Source organism: Rhinolophus sinicus, chromosome X, assembly GCF_036562045.2.
Source record: "Rhinolophus sinicus isolate RSC01 chromosome X, ASM3656204v1, whole genome shotgun sequence".
Classification (NCBI taxonomy): Eukaryota; Metazoa; Chordata; class Mammalia; order Chiroptera; family Rhinolophidae; genus Rhinolophus; species Rhinolophus sinicus.
In genome coordinates this window covers 69,600,257-69,620,968 of record NC_133768.1, presented here as the reverse complement: position 1 = coordinate 69,620,968, position 20,712 = coordinate 69,600,257, and the positions used below count along the sequence as shown (strand labels likewise).

General features: G+C 39.8%; 1 protein-coding gene and 1 pseudogene across 2 annotated transcripts; both read right to left on the bottom strand.

The window, feature by feature from the left end:
• Positions 1-14,053: 14,053 nt before the first annotated feature.
• BEX4 (brain expressed X-linked 4) lies at positions 14,054-15,998 on the bottom strand. Of its 2 annotated transcripts, none has more exons than XM_074323784.1 (3): positions 15,499-15,998; positions 15,013-15,100; positions 14,054-14,647 (listed from the first exon to the last, which is right to left on the bottom strand). In XM_074323784.1, the coding sequence occupies exons 1-2, from the start codon at positions 15,960-15,962 to the stop codon at positions 15,019-15,021; spliced, it is 546 nt and encodes a 181-aa protein (XP_074179885.1). In that variant the 5' UTR covers positions 15,963-15,998; the 3' UTR covers positions 14,054-14,647; positions 15,013-15,018. The 2 variants fall into 2 exon arrangements, with proteins under 2 accessions (XP_074179885.1, XP_074179886.1); XM_074323785.1 differs by having other exon boundaries at positions 15,499-15,637.
• A 2,715-nt stretch (positions 15,999-18,713) lies between these two features.
• On the bottom strand, positions 18,714-20,003 carry LOC109439298 (ribosome biogenesis protein WDR12; annotated as a pseudogene).
• Positions 20,004-20,712: the final 709 nt, after the last annotated feature.

Sequence of the window (20,712 nt, the reverse complement as noted above, 5' to 3'; positions counted from 1 at the left end):
TGGGGTGAGGTGATATCTCATTGTGGTTTTGATTTGCATTTCTCTGATGATTAGTGATGTTGAGCATTTTTTCATATGTCTATTTGCCATTTGTATGTCCTCTTTGGAGAAATGTCTCTTCAGGTCCTCTGCCCATTTTTCAATTGGGTTGTTTGTTTTTTTTGTTGTTGAGTTGCATGAGTTCCTTGTATATTTTGGATATTAGCCCTTATCGGAGGCACTGTTTGCAAAAATCTTCTCCCATTCAGTTGATTGTCTCTTTATTTTGTTGATGGTTTCTTTTGCTGTGCAGAAGCTTTTAAGTTTCATATAGTCCCATTTGTTTATTTTAGCTTTTACTTCCATTGCCTTTGGAGTCAAATTCATAAAATGCTCTTTGAACCCAAGGTCCATAAGTTTAGTACCTATGTTTTCTTCTATGCAGTTTATTGTGTCAGGTCTTATGCTTAAGTCTTTGATCCATTTTGAATTAATTTTGGTACATGGTGACAGATAGCAGTCCAGTTTCATTCTTTTGCACGTGGCTATCCAATTCTCCCAGCACCATTTATTGAAGAGGCTGTCTTTCCTCCATTGTATGTTTTTGGCTTCTTTGTCAAAAATTATCTGTCCATATTTATGTGGTTTTATTTCTGGATTCTCAATTCTATTCCATTGGTCTATGTGTCTGTTTTTCTGCCAATACCATGCTGTTTTGATTATTGTAGCCCTGTAGTACAAGCTAAAGTCAGGGAGTGTGATACCTCCAGTATTGTTCTTTTTCTTAAGATTGCTTTGGCTATTCGGGGTCTTTTGTGGTTCCAAACAAATCTGATGATTTTTTGTTCTATTTCTTTAAAAAATGCCATTGGGATTTTGATGGGGATTGCATTAAATCTGTATATTGCTTTGGGTAATATGGCCATTTTAACTATGTTGATTCTTCCAATCCATGAGCATGGACTGTCTTTCCATTTCTTTGTGTCTTCTTCATATTTTAAAAAAAATGTCTTATAGTTTTCAGCATATAAGTCCTTCACATCCTTGGTTAAGTTTATTCCTAGGTATTTTATTCTTTTTGCTGCAATTGCAAAAGGAATTGTTTTTTGTATTTCTTTTTCTGAGGTTTCATTGTTAGTATATAGGAATGCAATGGACTTTTGCATGTTGATTTTGTAGCCAGCAACTTTACTGTTTTGTTGATTTTTTCTAATAGCTTTTTGGTGCAGTCTTTAGGGTTTCTATATATAACATCATGTCATCTGCAAAGAGTGATAATTTAACTTCTTCATTCCCAATTGGTTTGCCTTTTATTTCTTTCTGTTGCCTGATTGTTCTGGCAAGGACTTCCAACACTATGTTGAAAAGCAGAGGTGATAGGGGACAGCCCTGTCATGTTCCTGAACGTAGAGCAAAGGGCTTCAGTTTTTCACCATTAATTATGAGATTAGCTGAGAGCTTGTCATATATGGCCTTTATTATGTTAAGGTATTTTCCTTCTATACCTATTTTATTAAGTGTTTTAATCATAAATGGATGTTGCATCTTGTCAAATGCTTTTTCTGCATCAATTGATATAATCGTATGACTTTTGTCCTTTATTTTGTTTTTGTGATGTATCACATTGATGAATTTGCGGATGTTGAACCATCTTTGTGCCCCGGGGATGAACCCCACCTGCTTGTGATGAATAATCTTTTTAATGCATTGTTGTATTCTATTTGCTAGAATTTTGTTTAGGATTTTTGCATCTGTATTCATCAGAGATGTTGGTCTGTAGTTTTCTTTTTTGGGGTTATACTTACCAGGATTTGGTATCAGGGTAATGTTGGCCTCATAAAATGGGTTAGGGAGTACTGTCTCTTCTTCAAATTTTTGGAAGAGTTTCAGCAGGACTGGTATTAGATCCTCTTTGAAGGTTTGGTAGCATTCACTAGTGAAGCCATCTGGTCTTGGGCTTTTGCTTTTGGGAAGGTTTTGGATGACTGATTCAATTTTGTTACTGGTGATCAGTCTGTTTAGATTTTCCAGTTCTTCATGGTTCAGCCTTGGAAGGCTATATGTTTCTAAGAACTTGTCCATTTCTTCTAGGTTGTTGAATTTGGTGGCATATAGTCCTTCATAGTATTCTTGGATGATCCTTTGTATTTCTGTGGTGTCCGTGATAACTTCCCCTTTAACATTTCTGATTTTGTTAATTAGTGTCTTCTTTCTTTTTATCTTAGTGAGTCTAGCCATGGGTTTGTCAATTTTGTTTATCTTTTCAAAGAACCAGTTCTTTGTCACATTAATTTTTTCTATTGTCTTTTTGTTCTCTATTTCATTTAGTTCTGCTCTGATTTTTGTTATTTCCTTTCTTCTGCTGACCTTGGGTTTCACTTGTTCTTCTTTTTCTAGTTCTTTAAGGTGTAACATGAGGTTATTTATTGGGGATTTTTTTGTTTCTTGAGATAGGCCTGTAATGATATAAACTTCCCTCTTAAAACTGCTTTCGCTGCATCCCCAAAATTTTGGTAGGATGTATTTTCATTGTCATTTGTTTCTATGTATCTTTTGATCTCTCCTCCAATTTCTTCTTTGACCCAGTCGTTCTTAAAAGTGTGTTGTTTAATCTCCATGTATTTGTGTTTATTCCTGCTTTCTTTTTGCAGTTGAAATCCAATTTCAAAGCCTTGTGATCAGAGAATATGCTTGGTATGATTTCAATCTTCTTAACTTTACTGAGGCTGATTTTATGTCCCAATATATGGTCTATCCTTGAGAATGTTCTATGTACACTAGAACAGAATGCATAGTCTGATGTTTTAGGATGAAGTGCCCTAAGTATGTCAGTTATGTCCATTTCATCTAATGTGTCATTTAGGGCTGCTATTTCGTTATTTATTTTCTGTTTGGATGATCTATCCATAGCTGTCAATGATGTATTTAAGTCCCCTGGTATAATTGTGTTTTGGTCAATTTCTCCCTTTAGTTCTGTTAGTAGTTTCTTGGTATATTTCGGTGCTCCCTGATCGGGGGCATAAATATTGATGACTGTTATGTCTTCTTGTTGTATAGTCCCCTTTACCATTATGAAATGTCCATCTTTGTCTCTTGTTATCTTTTTCACCCTGAAGTCTGTTTCATCTGATATCATTATGGCTACACCTGATTTTCTCTGGGTACCATTTGCTTGGAGTGTCAATTTCCACCCTTTCACTTTGAGTCTATGCTTGTCCTTGTAGCTGAGATGTGTCTCTTGGAGACAGCATATGGTTGGGTTTAGTTTTTGATCCAATCTGCTACTCTGTGCCTTTTTATTGGTGAGTTCAGTCCATTTACATTTAGGGTGATTATTGATATGTGAGGATTTCCTGTCATTCTATCTTTAGTTTTCTGGTAAGGCTGTGTCTCCATTGTTTCTTTGCCTTTTGTTGTTGTCTATTATTTCTGTGTGGTGGTATTCTATGATGTTTCCTCTGTTTCTTCTTTTATTACAGTATATATTTCAGTTCTGGATTTTTTTGAGTGGTTACCCTTAAGTTTATGTAAAAGAAAGTTTGATATTTAGAGTATTCCATTTTCTTCAGCATGCTTACTTTCTCCATTCCCATATTCGGTTCAGGCCTTTACTCTCCCCTTTTTATGTTTTGGTTGCCACAAATTGTCCCTGTTGATGGTGGTCGAATAGCCTCCTTTAGTATTTCTTGTAGTGCAGGTCATGTATTAGAAAATTCCCTCAGCTTCTGTATGTCTGGAAAGGTCTTTATTCCTCCTTCATATCTAAAGGATATCTTTGCTGGATATATTATTCTTGGCTCATAATTTCTCTCTTTCAATAGTTTGAATATTTGGTTCCACTCCCTCCTGGCTTGTAGAGTTTCTGCTGAGAAATCTGATGATAATCTAATGGGCTTTCCTTTGTAGGTTACCGTCTTCTTTTCCCTGGCTGCCTTGAGGATTCTTTCTTTGTCGTTGATTTTAGACAGCTTCAATACAATGTGCCTTGGAGAAGGCCTATTGGGATTGAGGTAATTAGGTGTTCTATTTGCTTCTTGGATTCGAGGATCTAGGTCTGTCCACAAGTTTAGGAAGTTCTCATCGACAATTTGTTTGAATATATTCTCTGTTCCCTTCTCTCTTTCTTCTCCTTCTGGTATGCCCATTATTCTCATATAGCTCTTTCTGATGGAGTCAGAAAGTTCTTGTAGAGTTCTTTCATTTCTTTTAAGTCTCAAGTCTCTTTCTTCTTCCATCTGTGTAATTTCCAGGTTTCTATCTTCGATGTCACTGATTCTTTCCTCCATCTGGTCAACTCTACTACCTAAGCTGGTTATTTCATTCTTAATTTCTTCTATTGAGTTCTTAATCTCCAGAAATTCTATTTGGTTCTTTTCTAAAATTTCAATCTCTTTCCTAAAATGCTCCTGCTGTTCTTTGATTGTGTTCCTGAGTTCATTAAACTGCCTTTCTGTGTTTTCTTGCATCTCGTTGAGTTTTTTCAGAACTGCAGTCTTGAATTCTCTGTCATTTAAGTCACATATTTCCCTATCTTTAAGTTCCTTTTCTGGAGACTTTTCACTTTCTTTCTGAGCTGCCTTGTTGCCTTGGTTATTCATGGCAATTACTGATTTATTATTTCTCTTCCTAGACGTCTACAGGAGTGGCTTCTGCAACAGATTGATAGGAAGAGGTCTTTCTTTTCCCGTACTTGTTGGTAAAATGTTTTATTTTTTCTCCTTCTCCAGCCTTTTTTTTCTCTCTCTCATATGGTAGTACTATGTTTTCTCTGCACTATTCCAGCTTCTCACACAATGGGGGGATTCTCTGGGAGATGGGCTTCTCCTCTGGTAACAGCTCACCTGGGTTGTAGGGTGCTGTGTCTGTGTGGGGATGCAGAGAGTTTTTGAAGTTCCAAAGCTCTTCCTGCACCAGATTCAGAGCCCATGTGTTTCAGCAGTTCTGTTTACTCCTGCAGGGATCCACCCAGGTAGGTGGGGCCAGGGGTGGAGTGAGTTGTGAGAGTTGGCCCAGAGCAATTGTGGTGACCTTCACCACAGTGGGTCCTGCTTCCACAGCTTCTTCCCCTTTGCCGGAAATAGTTGGGCTGCCAATCTGTGTCTGGGGACCACAGTTCTCAGAACTACAAATATTCTGTTCTTTTGAACTGACACTGCTACTGTTACGCTTCTAGCACCGGGCAGGTTGGGGTTGGGTGAGCACTTGGAGAGTAGGGAGGGGCGGCTAGTCTCAGTGCCTAAGGCTTCCGTTCTCTTGTCAGCAGTGTGGGCCTAAACCACCATTTTCAGCCTTTTTCCCTCAGTCTTTTCTCCGAGGTCTCTGCCCTGAGATTTTGGTTCAGCCGTGTTATATGTTGTCCCCTCAGCCCTGTGGGCCATATACGGTGTGCTAGCAGTCTGAGTTTTTCCCTCTCTCGCAGGTGCGGTAGCTCCAGGATGCAGCGAGCTCGGAGCACTGAGCTCGGTCTACGTGCTGCACCCACGCGGCTCCGTCTCCACACTTCTCCCTTCCCTCTTCTTCTGCTAGTATGATTCGCCCACCTTTAGGTGAATTCAGAAGTGGGCCTTTTCGTCTTGCCTGTCTGCTGTGCAGGGAGTCCTTTGTGGAGTTATAATTGTTACATTTGTTGTAAATTCCAGGGGAGAATTACAGAGGCTTACCTCACGCCACCATTTTGATGATGTCTCCCGAGTCTTTTTTTTTTAATTTATTTTTTAAATGTATTAGGGTGACAATTGTTAGCAAAATTACATAGATTTCAGGTGTACAATTCTGTATTACATCATCTATAAATCCCATTATGTTCACCACCCAGAGTCAGTTCTCCTTTCATCACCATATATGTGATCCCCTTTACCCTCATCTTCCTCCTCCCTCCCCCCTTACCCTCTGGTAACCACTAAACTATTGTCTGTGTCTATGAGTTTTTGTTTCTTCAATTGTTTGTCTTGTTATTTTGTTGTTTTCAGTTTTATGTACCACATATCAGTGAAATATGTTTCTCGACTTTCTGTCTGACTTATTTCTCTTAGCATTGTTATCTCAAGATCCTTCCACATTATCGAAAATGGCACTATTTCATCTTTTCTTATGGCAGAATAGTATTCTATTGTGTATATATATCACAACTTCTTTATCCAATCATCTATCGAAGACTACTTTGGTTGTTTCCATTTCTTGGCCACCGTAAATAAAGCTGCAATGAACATCAGAGCACATATATCTTTATGGATAAACGTTTTCAGATTTTTTGGGTAGATACCCAAGAGAGGGATTTGTGGGTCATATGGTAATTCTATTTTTAATTTTTTGAGGAACCTGCACACTGCCTTCCGTAACGGCTGCACCAGTTTTCATTCCCACCAACAGTGTCTAAGGGTTCCTTTTTTTCCACAGCCTCTCCAACACTTGTTACTATTTGTCTTGTTGATGATACCCATTCTAACTAGGGTGAGGTGATATCTTATTGTGGTTCTTATTTGCATTTCTCTGATCATTAATGATGTTGAGCATTTTTTCATATGTTTGTTGGCCATTTGTATGTCCTCTTTGGAGAAATGTCTATTCAGATCCTCTGCCAATTTTTTATTTGGATTGTTTGGGGTTTTTTTTTTTGTTGTTGTCAAGTTGTATGAGTTCCTTAATATTTTGAATATCGGTCCCTTATCAGAGGCATTGTTTGCAAAACTCTTCTCCCATTTGGTTGCTTGCCTCTTTATTATATTTTGTTTCTTTTGCTGTGCAGAAGCTTTTTAGTTTGATATAGTCCCATTCATTTATTGTAGTTTTTACTTCCCTTACCGTTAGAGTCAAATTCATAAAATGCTCTTTGATCCCATGGTCCATAAGTTTAGAACCTATGTTAACTTCTATGTAGTTTATTGTTTCAGTTCTTATGTTTAGGTCTTCGATCAATTTTGAGTTAATTTTGGTGCACGGTGACAGATAGCAGTCTACTTTCATTCTTTTGCATGTGTCCTTCCAATTCTCCCAGCACCATTTATTGAAGAGGCTGTCTCCATTGCATGTTTCGGCTTCTTTGTTGAAAATTATCTGTCCATATTTATGTGGGCTTATTTCTAGGATCTCGATTTTACTCCATTGGTTTGTGTGCCTGTTTTTCTGCCAATACCATACTGGTTTGATTATTGTTGTCCTATAGTAGAACCTGAAGTCAGGAATTGTGATACCTCCAGCATTGTTCTTTTTTCTTAGGATTGCTTTCACTATTTGGGGTGTTTTGTGGTTCCACGCAAATCTGATGACTTTTTGTTCTATTTCTTTAAAAAATACTATTGGGATTTTGATGGGGATTGCATTAACTCTGTATATTGCTTTGGTTAATATGGCCATTTTAACTATGTTGATTTTTCCAATCCATGAACACGGAATCTCTTTCGATTTCTGTGTCTTCTTCAATTTCTTTAAAAAATGTCTTGTAGTTTTCAGCATATAGGCTTTCACATCTTGGTTGAGTTTATTCCTAGTTATTTTATTCTTTAAGTTGCAATTGCAAAATGAATCGTTTTCTTTTTATTTCTTTTTCTGAGGTTTCATTGTTAGTATATAGGAATGAAATGGACTTTTGTCCATTGATTTTGTAGCCCACAAAATTATTGTAGTCGTTTATTTTTTTAAATAGCTTTATTGAAGTTTTTAAGGTTTTCTATATATAGCATCATGTCATCTGCAAAAAGTGCCAATTTAACTTCTTTTTTTTTTTTTCATTCCCTATTTTGAGGCCTTTTATTTCTTTCTCTTGCCTGATTGCTCTGGCTAGAACTTCAAATATTATGTTGAAAAGCAGAGCTGATAGGGGATAGCCCTGTTGTGTTCCTGAATGTTTGGCAAAGGGTTCAATTTTTCATTGTTAATTACGATATTAGCTGAGGATTAGTCATATGTGGCCATTATTATATTGAGATATGTTTCTTCAATAACCATTTTATTAAGTGTTTTAATCATAAATGTAAGTTGTGTTGTCAGACGCTTTTTCTGCATCAACTGATATAGTCATATGATTTTTGACCTTTATTTTGTTTATGTGGTGTATCATATTGATCGATTTGCGTATGTTGAACCATCCTTGTGCTCCTGGGATGAACCCCACTTGGTCGTGATGTATAATTTTTTAATGCATTGTTGCACTCGATTTGCTAGAATTTTGTTATGATTTTTGCATCTGCATTCATCAGAAATATTGGCCTGTAATTTTCTTTCTTTGTGTTATCCTTACCAGTTTTTTTGTATCAGGGTAACGTTAGCCTCATAAAATGAGTTAGGGAGTATTGTCTCTTCTTAAAGTTTTTGGAATAGTTTGAGTAGGACAGGTACTAGATCCTCTTTAAATGTTTGGCAGAATTCACTAGTGAAGCCATCTAGTCCCGGACTTTTGCTTTTGAGAAGTTTTTGGATGACTGATTCAATTTCCTTACTGTTGATTGGTCTATTTAGATTTTCCAATTCTTCATGATTCAGCCTACGAAGGCTGTATGTTTCTATGATGTCCATTTCTTCTAGGATATGGCATTTCATGGCATATAGTCCTTCGTAGTATTCTTGGATGATCCTTTGTATTTCTGTGGCACCCATGGTATCTTCCCCTCTTTCATTTCTGATTTTGTTTGTGTCTTTTCTCTTTTTATCTTAGTTAGTTTACCCAAGGTTTTGTCAATTTCATTAATCTTTTCGAGGAACCAGCTGTTTGTTACATTAATTTTTCTATTGTCTTTTTGTTCTCTATTTCTTTGAGTTCTGCTCTGATTTTGATTGTTTCCTTCCTTCTGTTGACTTTGGGTTTCATCTGTTCTTTTTTGCTATTTCTTTAAAGTGTAATGTCAAGTTATTTATTTGGGATTTTTCTTGTTTCTTCAGATAGATGTGTAATGATATATATTTTCCTCTTGAAACTGCTTTTCTGCATCCCCAAATTTCTGGTAGGATGTATTTTCATTCTCATTTGTTTCTATGAATCTTTTGATCTCTCCTCTTATCTCTTATTTCTTCTTTGAGCCAATCGTTCTTTAAAATATGTTGTTTATTCTCCACATATTTGTGATTTTTTCTGCTTTCTTTTTGCAGTTGATATCCAATTTCAAAGCCTTGTGATCAGAGAATATGCTTGATATGATTTCAATCTTCTTAAATTTGCTGAGGCTAGTTTTATGTTCCAATATATCGCTATCCTTGAGAATGTTCCATGTACACTAGAGAAGAATGTATAGTCTGATGTTCTAGGATGAAGTGCTCTATACCAGTTTCTCAATTCAGTCATCTACCAATGGGGATTTTAGTTGTTTCCATTTTTTGGCTATTGTGAATAAGGGTGCATATTTTTTTTTGAATTAGCATTTTGGATTTCTCTGGATAGATACCTAAGAGTGGAATTGCTGGGTCATAAGGTAGTTCCATTTCCAGTTCTTTTAGACACCTCCATACTGATTTCCATAGTGGCTACACCAATCTGTAATCCCACCAGCCGTACATGAGGGTTCCCTTTTCTCCACATCCTTGCCAGCATTTGTTGTTTGTTGATTTATTGACGATAGCCATTCTGACTGGAGTGAGGTGGTATTTCTCATCGTGGTTTTTATTTACATTTCTCTAATTATTAGTGAGGTTGAGCATTTTTTCATATGTCTGTTGGCCCTATGTATGTCCTCTTTAGAAAACTGTGTCTTCATGTCCTCTGCCCATTTTTTAATTGAGTTGTTTGTGTTTTTTTGGTGTTGAGTTAAATGAATTTTTTAAAGTAAATTTTGGATATTAACCCCTAGTCAGATGTATCATTGACTAATATCTTCTTCCAATCTGTAGAATGCCTTTTTGTTTTATTGACGGTCTCCTTTGCTGTGAAAAAACTTTTTGGCTTGATGTAATCCAATATGTTTATTTTTTTTCTCTTACGTCCATTTAGGCAGCACATTTCTTAAATTGAACACAATTATAAAATAAAAAGTGGATTAAATGAATTTCATAAAAATTTAAAACTTTTGTTCTTTAAAAGAAAACATTAAATAAATGAAAAAGCAAGCCAAGACTGAGAGAAAAATTCACGATATGTATCAAAGAAATTAAATGTGGAATATATAAAGAACTCTTGCAACTCAGTTATAAGAAGACAAACAACCAAATTTAAAAAATAAGCAAAATATTTGGACAAATTATTTCACAAAAGAAGATGTATGAATGGCTAAGAAGTACATGAAAAGATGCTGAACATCATTAATCACCAGAAAAATAGAAATTAAAACCACGAGATACCACTACACACACTTTAGAATGGCTAAAATTTTGAAATATTAACAAAAAACCCACCCTGACCATACTAAGTATTGGTGAGAATTAGGGGAAATTGGAATTCCAATACTCTACTGATGGGAATGTAAAATGGTGAAACCACCTTGGAAAACAGTTTGTCAGTTTCTTAAAAATCAAACTTAAAACTTACATACAGTGTAGCCATTACATTCCTAGGTATTTACCCAAGAGAAATGAAAACATATATCTACACAAAAATTTGTATGTGCGTATTCATATCAGCTTTATTTGTAATAGCCCCAAATTGGAAATTACGTCAATGTCCATCAATAGATGAATGGATAAACATTCACCCTATCATGGAATACAACTCAGCAATAGAAAGGAATATGCTACTGTTACATGCAAATCATTATGTTTAATAAATAAAACCAGGCAAAAATAAAAGAGTGTATGCTCTATGAGTCAATTTATATAAAAATACTATAAAATGCAAAGTATAGTGATAGCAAGTAGATCAGAGGTTGGTTGGGGATGGGGTGGAAGTAGAAATGGGTTATAATGGGAAGAAAGAGACTTTTGGAGATGATGGAAGTGTTTGCTATTTTAATTATGGTCATGGTTTCATAGGCTTAAATATATGTAAAAGAGATCAAATTGAATACTTTAGGAACTTTTAAAACTTTATACCTTAATAAAACTGAAATGCTTACTCACGTGTAGATACAGACTGAAAGGTCTAAAAATGGCAACCTGTTTGGGTGTTTTATTCTCGTGATATTTGATTTATTGTTGCTTTTTTCATTGTAACTTCACTTTTTTCCTTGCTGGCCTCTTTAAAAGACTCCCTTAGCTATATATCCATTTTCTGTAATTTGAAGACAATAGCATATGCTACTGAAAGTCTGACTCCTCTTCTGCAATCTCTTTTTCTCCTTAATTTCTAGGCTTCTATCCCAAGCATTGTTTCAAAATCTATAAAAACATACAGATTTCCTCAAGAAACTAAAAAGTTTACAAATATGGATGTATAAATGATTGATTGGGATGAACGTATTTGTCCCTTTTGTTGTTCCTGGTTGATTCACTTTTTTTGTTTTGTTTTCATAAGAGATCTGTTTTATTTTCTTACAGGCCTCTTTAGGAACACTCCCACTGACAACTCTCTATCATCAACTTAAAAAGTCAGAATGTACTGCCCACCAAGTTCAGGGATCAGGAAGAGTTGACACTCCCATGGGATGTATAAATTAATGGACGAGTTCACTGTGTGGTGACTCAGTTCTCCTTCAGTTACCTTCCGAATTGGCTCCCTGACTTTTACTTTTTCCAGAAAGTTCTGTTCTCACTCCTCCACCCTTGCAGAAATGCCCTGGAAAGTGTGTTTCCTTCAGTTCGCCCTCAATCATGTTCTGATCATGGTCCCTGAATTTTACTGTTTCTAGAAAGTTCTGTACTCATCCCCTACCATTAGAGAAACTCCCAGGAAGGGTGTCTTAATTTGGTTATCCTTCAACCAATCATATTGTAACCTGGTTCCCTGACTTTTACCACTTTCCCAAAGTTCTGACAGCATCATCCTACTCCCTGAGAAACACCAAGGGGAAGGGATTTATTTCAGTTCTTAAAAAAACACACAACACAAACATATTCTGAAACCCAACATCGACCCTTACTTCTTCCAGCAAGTCTGTCCTCATTCTCATCATTACCCCAAAACCCTGGTAAGACTTCCTTCAGCTCTTCTACCAGTCAAGTTCTTATCTCACCTTCTATCCCCAGATTAGTTTTAAAGTTGAGGCTACTTTGGGAAATCTAGGATTGGTGTATAAGGTGCAATATTGACTTTCAGAGGGACCAAAAGCCCATTAACAAATATCACTCAATCACCTTGCCTTAAAGAAGTCCCTGAGTTTACCACCTTGCATTTTTAGATCAGACTCTCCATCTTCCCCTTCCTCTAGACAGATGAAAGATCTTTCTAGCTCCAAAATGTTGTAAGGGGCACAGAGTTCTCCTTAAACGTTTCTCAGTAGAACATGCAGGAACTCTGGTGATAAAATGTGAACATTAAATAAAGTGATTTTTGTATAAGTTGTATGTATTTGTTCATACATACCACTGGCAATCAGTACACACCGCAAGAATTTCCAAATTGTGCCTTGTGGAGGCACTGTGGTAGACCAGGACCCTAAACTTGGAACTGTGGTCCTAGCTCTACCACTAACTCGCTGTATGACCTTGAGAAAATCACTTTCCTACCGTTTCTTCATTTGTGAAATGAGGTTTGGACTGAAGAAGTGGCTTTCAATTTTTTTCCGTGACCTACAGTTTGAAATACTTTTTAAAATTATACCTTTTATGCATTTATGAGGTGACACTATTTCCTACATGTAAAACTAAAACAAGCTTCTCAAAAGAATTAACACTACTCATGGGTGATGGGCTCTGATTTTTTTTGTTCTTGTTTTCCTCCCCCTTCTCTACCTCCACTCCACCCCACTCTGGTTGAAGCTGTTGTTTCTCAGTCTAGTTGTGTAGGACACAGCTCCCTGGCCCATGCTGGTATTATGAGCCTTGCGCTCCCCACCGGTTGAAGCAGTCAGTCGCCAGTTGACGGTCGGCCGCTCACAGCAGCTCACGCCGGCTGCCGGCCACTCATGGCAGCCCACGGCAGCACACAGCAGCTCACGCTGGCTGCCGGTCACTCGGCTGGCCACTGGCCACTCCAGGGAGCACACGGCAGCACGCCACAGCTCACACCGAGCTCTGGCTTCTCACGGCAGCCCAGCTCCAGGGAGAGCCGTTGTTCACAATCTTAGCTGTACAGGGCACAGCTCACTGGCCCATGTGGGAATTGAACCCGCGACCTTGGCGTTAGATGCACAGTACTCCAACCACCTGAGCCACCCGGCTGGCCCAGTTTTTTTTTTTTTAATTGCTTGTTGTGACCCACAAAAATTTCAAGAGCCATAATGGGTCGCAATCCTCACTTTGAAGAACACTGTTTTGGAGTCTTCAAGATTGCTTTCTGCTGTATTCTAAAAATTAGCGTCTGCATTGGAAATGTAGAAAAACAAAATACAAAAAGAAAATCAGCCTCAGACTTGCTGTCTTCCTTGACTTTCCTCAGCTTATGTTACCAAAGTCAAACATTCTTTGAATCTCCATATGACAAAGTCCTATAGAAACGGCTCAGGCCAGAACGGCCCACCTAAGATATACAGCAGGTAGTAGTCTTGGTACTTAGCATCTCTAAACTCCAGTACCCTCATCTGCCACTGAACCTACGATTTTACTAATTAGTCTATCTTAAGGTCTTGTGTTTTTCTCCTTTAATATGTTTGCCCATTGAATTCAGATAAGTATTCATCCTATGTAATTCTACTGAATTGTTTACACTTAATATGACAATACATGGATATATGTACACATACATACACACAAACCTGTACATAGATACATACATACACACAATAGTGGCCTCAGACTTTGGTATACATTAGAATTACCTGGAGAGCTTGTTAAAAAGTGGAGATTCTAAAGCCCCACCCTGTGTACCTGGAGAATAGGAACTAGAGGACCTACATTCTCAAAAATCTCCCCCACCAAGGTGTTTTTATGCAGATGATGGACTCACACTCTGAAAAATAGTAGGAAGTGCATTCTTAAAAAGGTATCAAATGTTGAATTATGAGTATGATCCTTCCTTTCTGATTGGTGGGGGGCAAGAGAAAAATAGAAATTTTCAGTCCAGGTAGCTAGGAGAGGAAAGGCAATATTAACAAAAACTAAAAAGTGGGGAAGAGGAAGATTGTTTTTTAAACTGCTTTATTAATTTCACATTATGAAAACAATATTTTCCCTCACAACTAGGTGAAATTGTCCTGCTGGACAGAAAGTCTTCCACTGAGAGAAAACAATATTCAATTAGAAACTGGTAAGAGGAAACACCAAAAGGTTTACAGAAAAGTAAATCACAAAACTACAAGATTGTAGAGCAGAGGCCACATTATTAACCTCTGAGAAAACCTTAGGATTCAAGGTATAAGGCAAAAGTCATAATGATTATCAGGTTCAGGAGTTTGGAAGCGCATATGATGTCTCATTTGCTGCTCCCTAGTCCTTCTCTTGATTTTCATTCGCTGCACTATGATCTTTTCTACATCATCTCCCACTTCATTGTGATCAACATGCCTGTTAGGTATGGCCCATCGAAAGTTAGGGACAAGTCTCCTAACCCACCCCAGCCTAACATTTCCTCCAGGCTTCTGGACTTCGGCTCCTCCCAAATGGCGTGGTTCCTCTCCCTTCTGAATTGGGGCCTGTTCCCCTCCTTCCTTCTCCTGTTGGACATTTTCCATGTTGAGAGTTTTTACTGTTTGCTTCTCTTTGGACGCCATTGCTCCTAAGAGACAAGAAAATGAATTACTATATTGTTATTATTATTATTATTATTTTGGTGGACTGATAAGCACCGAGGACAGAGGCCCTACTGTGGACCTTTCAAGATTCAGAGCCCTGGATTTCAAAGGCGTTTTAAAATTGCATATTTCCCCACCTGAGAGAGTCCGTACGCCCTCTAGGGGGCCCCCAGTCCAAGCTCTCCCCCATCCCTCGGGCTCCTCTCCCCTCCCTCGCCCCAAACCCACCATTTTCCCTGCGGATCCATGCCCAGGCCTCTGCAGGCACCAAAACGGAGGACGGGGTTGGGGGAAGGATTTGGGGTCTCAGGGCTTTCCACTCGTCCCCCACCCCCGCCCCCGCACCCACCTGGGCCTATCCTTGCCGTCTCGTCTTCCTCCCGATTCTCGCCGCGGGTGCGCCGCCCGGACACTTGGACCCGCAGACCTGCAGAGGGCTGGGGTGGGGGAGCCGGGGCCGCTGCAGCCGAGCGCTGGGCGCCCTCCGCCGCCTCACGGCGCCCCCGCGCCTCCCGCCCCCCGCGCCGCAGCCGGGCCGCTCCTTCCCTCGGCCACCCCCAAGCCCCAGCTGACCACCATTTTCGACCCCAAGAAGGACCGCGGGGGCAGGCGGGGCGGGAGACCGAGGGGCAAGTGTTTCCGAAGGGTCGTCGCCTTGGGCCGTCCAGCCCTCCCCCCGGAAAGGCCCACCATTTTCTGCCGCCACACGCGGGGCCGCTGCAGGGCGTGGGGGCTTCTGTCTCTGCGCTGCTTCGCCCCGGGGACTGGACCGACCCCCCGAAGGGCTCCGCCTGCTCTCCACACCAACCCCAGGGAGCCGCTCCGGGCCCCTTACCTGGTCCCCCTGCGCCTCCGCCTCCTACTCTCGGGGCCACCCCCGGCCAGCACGCCCTCAGGGCCACCCGGAGCAGACGCCAGAAGGGAGCGAGCGATGGCCGGGTCTGACGCTGGAGCGAGGCGCGCCAGACTCAGCGTTGGTCGGTCACGTGAGAGTCCCTCGTCACTGCGAGCGGCGACGCCCCCGTCCCGCCCCTCTCCTGCTCCGGGGGGTCTGGAAGAGCCCTCGGCCGGCAACCGGCCCTGCCCCCGGCTCCCTTTTAACAGCACCAGCCTGGGCCCTATCGCTGTCCCTCCTTTGTGTATTCCTGGGCCTTTCTCTGCTGCCGGGGATGGGCTATATCTTCTCAGGGGCCTGTTGGCCATTCCCTCCGCTTCTCTGGGGACTTGCCTCTTCCCTCCCAAGCTCCCGGGACACGCCTCCTTCCACCTGCTGTTCTGTCTGCTGCCAGTGCTCTCCATTTTCCCTCCACTAAAATGCGTAGAAGAGATGTGTCAGGAAAACAACCCAGAAGAGTGGATTTTAAAACATTCTTAATATCTCTGTTTTGTTGTTGGTCCTTTGCTGCAAGGGACGGGCAGTATTTACTCAGAGACCTGTTCGCCATTCTCACTGATACTCTGAGGACTTGCCTGTTCCCTCTTGTGCTTCCAGGACACAACCCTCCTCCGCACCAGGACTCAGGTGTAAAATTTAAGGGGATGCAAAACAAAACAAACAAACAAAAAAACACAAACAAACAAAAAAAACAAAGCGAAACAAAAAAAAACTAGTAGTGAAGATAAATCGCATTTTAATGCAGTATTTTTAAAAAATGAATGCAAGAATATCCATGATGAGCAAGATGCCCCACCTACCCCACCCCCAACCTGTGGGGTATCACTTCATAAATTATATAAATGCCTAACCACTACACTGTACACCTGAAACTAATATAAAATAATATTGAATGTCAACGATAATTTTTAACAATGTATAGTCATGGGCTGTAAAGTATAGCATAGGGAATATAGTCAATGGTATTGTAATAGCTATGTACAATGTCAGATGGGTCGCACACTTGTTGGGGTTATCACTTTGTGAGGTGTGTAAATGTCTCATCACTCCCAAGAAAGTATGGTATATTAACAGGCATTATTTTTTCCTGTGAATAAGCCATACTTTGTTTGCATGCTTCGTAAATTTTTTTGTTATCGAAACTGGATATTTTGAATATTATGATGTCACACCTCTGGGAATCATATTCTCTGTCAAGGATTTCTTGTTGCTGGCTGTTGTGACTTGTTTGTTTAGTTACTTTTCTAAACTATTTTTGTAAAGTCTGCATTCTTTATCATGTGTGTCCACTGAAATCTGTGTTGCCCTTAGTGGTCAGCTGGTGTTTTGACAATTACTTTAAATACCTGGAGCCAGTATAAGAAAAAAGAAGAAACGCTGTCCCAGTCTTTGCAAATTGCTCTGTGCTGGGGAAGTCATTCTATGCTTAGCCAGACTTTTTACAACTCTGCATTAGTTTTTTTTAATTATTATTATTAGTTTCAGGTGTACAAAACAACATAGTGATTAGACATTTACACCCCTCACATAGTAATAACCCCTCAAGTCTACTACCCATCTGACATCATACAGAGCTGTTACAATACCATTGACTGTATTCCCTATGCTATACTTTACATCCCGTGACTATATATATGTAATTACAGCTGGCATTCAATACTATTTTATATTAGTTTCAGGTGTACAGTGTATTGGTTAGGCATTTATATAATTTATGAAGTGATCCCCTCATAACTCTAGTATCCATGTGACACTATAGTTTTTATAATATTATTGACTATATTCCCCATACGGTATTTCACATCCCCTGTGTGGGGACAGAGCCCCAGAGAGCAGTTTCCAGGCTCTCGGCCTCATATGGAGGGGTGCTGGCTCGGGTGGTAGATGGCCGTTAGCTGTGGCTAGTTGGCCGTCAGCTGTAACCATTGAGCCATTGGCCACTAATATAACTGCTGCAGCTACGGAGGGAGAAGAGCAGAGTTGAGGAGAGTGGAGGAGAGTTGTCGGTCGGTTGACAGAAAAGCGGACAGCAGGTCGCACGTCGTGTGAACCCAGCCTCCAGTGAGACCACAGTGGTATGACTTCCCTACCTATGGCTCCGTGGGTGTTCCTTTGGGCCTAGCCACATCCTGCGTTCTTACGTGGGGAGCGGGAGTAGAGACCCCGCAGGCCATCCCGCACAACAGCTGTGTTCTTGTGCAGGGAGCGGGACAGAGACCCCGCATGACACCCTGCACAACAAATGGCGCAGGGAGCAGGGTCTCCAGCACGACACCCTGTGACTATTTTGTGACTACCAATTTGCACTTTCTAATCCCTTCACCTTTCTCAACCATACCCCTAACCCCTCCCATTTAGCAACCATGAGTTTGTTTTCTGCATCTATGAGTCTATTTCTGTTTTGTTTGTTTGTTTATTCTGTTCTTTAGATTCCACATATAAGTGAGATCATATGGTATTTGTCTTTCTCAGTCTGTGTTAGTTTTCATTTCCTGCTTGGCAGAATCTGAAAGTCAGCCAGAAGTGAGAGCTTTGGGTTTCCTCAGGCCTTTACAGCACAGGTATCCTATTCTGGGCATCTGTGTGGCCTTCTCAATTCCTCTGTATATTGGTGAACTTTAAAAAGCCCTTGTTACCCCATGTATCTCCTTTCCGAGCCTCTTCCTCCAAGGCTTCTCTTTCTTTATTGTTTGTCCTGAGTGTTATCCTTTGCCCCAGGCTGCTGTGGCAAAAGCTACTCCTCTCCTGGGAAGGCTCTGAGTCAGCAAAACAAAGAAAATCTTTGGTGCTGGAGGAGAACATGCCTGAGACCCACAGCCACATTTCTTTGAGCCACATTTCTTTTCTCCATCAGAAATAAATTTCTGGACAATTACTGTGTTTTTAATATATGCTTTTATACTATTTCAAAAGCAAATCTTAATTTAAAACAGTACCTTTAAAAAGAAATGAAAAACTCAATTTCAAGAGTTTGCATAAGGTAGAGAATGCAGGTCACATTTTATACTTTATAAACACAAACTGTCATAATAAATACAAAATAAAGAAAAATGATAGTGATAACTATTATCAAGGTGATCTGCATTGATGTAATCTGAGGAATATCTACCAGTTACACTTATAGAAATAATCTCTGTAGTTAAATTCCTCATTCATTTTCATGCCCCCACATGGGAAGTGGTAGGTGAGTATTTATAGGAATACAATTTATTGTCTGCTCCTCCACTCAGAAGTAACCTTGTGTCTGTCCAGTCCACACTCAGAACTTTGTCTTCATGAGCAGCCAAATCGTAGAGAGGAGCCTTACAACAACTTGTATCCCACAGTTTGACAATGTTATCCAAAGAACCTGAAATCAGCTGCTGCTCATGGGTAGGAGACCACTTTACTGCTGTGACCCAGCCTGTATGTGAGGTTAAGGACAGCGACACCAGAGAACCATCTTTAGTTCGGGGATGCCACAGTCTGATGTGCCTATCTGTGCTTCCAGATGCTAATCGTTTACAAAGCGGAGAATAGGATATAAAATTAAACACTTTATTTCCTGTCAAAGTTGACTTAAGACTGCCAGACTCAACATCCCATACTCGGATTGTGTGGTCCCAAGATGCACTGCAGATTTCTTCAGCATCTGACCAGAGAACTGAGGAAATTGCTTCCTTGTGGCCAGAGAGGGTCACTGTGGGAGTCCGTGTTAGTCCCAATTGCTCTGCTTTCTGTTTCTTTCTTGGTCGATTTGTAGATTCCTCCATTTCATCTTCTTCATCTGTAGGGACTGTAGACCAGATCTTTAGCATCTTATCCCAGGAGCCACTGCAAAATTTAGTTCCTGTGCTATCAACAGCTATAGAATCCACACTTCCAGCATGACCTCTGCAGCAGTGTAGGACTTTCACTTTGTTTCTCTCTACATTCCACTCCCATAAGAGTATAGTCTGATCCATAGAGACACTCAGTAATAGGCAAGACAAACTATCTTTTTTCACCTAGGCCACATCTTTTACAACATCTGTATGTCCCACAATTGTCGTTATTGATTTTCCTTCCAAGGACCAGATCCAAGAAGTCTTATCATAAGAACCAGTCAAGATCCATTCCTCTGCCTCTTTGATTGAACTGATCCAGTCATCGTGGAATAAACATTGCTCTGACTGAGGTGCGGTGTACTTTTCCACGTATTCTAGTTCCACAACCTCTTCTGAAGAGATGTTTTTCAATTCCATGTGTTTGACCAAGGGCATTTGCAGAAACTGGCCCTTGATAAGGAAATCAAACTCCACATGTTTGTGGAACCCATTTTTTGCCTCCAGCAATTTATTGATGATGTTACTAAGGTCAGCAATTTTAGAGGCTGCAGGGATTGAGAAGGGAACATCATCTACTGCATATTTCTTGTTGTCAGTGAAGAAGCGTGTCTGGAGCTGAGCCATGGCGGAGCGCACATGCAAGACTTGCCTACAGAAATGTATGGGGTAATGGTCAGACAACAGGTGCTCTGGTCCCTTAGGACTACAAAAAGAAGCAGCTCAAAATTAGACTCCACAGAAAAGCAGAAGCTGCAGTCCAAGACTTGGATTCCTCTTTCTCTCCTCAGGCCTCCTCTCTCTCAGGAATTTTTAAATAGAATACTTGGTTAATTATAATGTTTGGTACTTTGTCACAAATAATATTTGATATACTTGACTTGATTTAAAAAATTATTTTTAGTTGCTTTCTGAAATATAGCTGTGGAAATTTCATCGTTCAAAATATGTTTAAAAGTTATATGCAAGGTTAAAAACGATAGATGAACATCAAAAGGTAACAAAAGTCTTGTTCATCATGAGTAGTAACTATTTGGGTACTATTTGAGTGCTTCTAAAAGGTATAAATGTAATTTTAAAAGCTGTCTGTTTGAACGAAATTTTCTTAATTTAAATGGTTACTAGTAAAATTTTTGTTTTCCTTTTACCTCATGCTCTTACTGTGTCTCCTGAGAGAATACATTCCCTCCTTCAAATCTCTTAAAAATAACAAGGAAAAAAGAACAGTGAACAAAAATAACTGCAAGTGGCAAAAATCCAAAATTATCTAAGTGCATCATTATAGAAGAGAATTAGTCCTGGCAACATTTTAAAAAACCCATTCATGTTGTAATAACACCTCCCAAACTCA

Bases quoted from the DNA above. Each gene is read 5' to 3' on its own strand.
- BEX4 (XM_074323784.1), bottom strand. From the start codon at position 15,962: ATGGAGAGCACTGGCAGCAGACAGAACAGCAGGTGGAAGGAGGCGTGT. The intron at 15,101-15,498 runs GTAAGGGGCCCG...CCCCCACCCCAG, and splicing joins CGGAGGCGCAGGGGGACCAG to CCCTCTGCAGGTCTGCGGGT.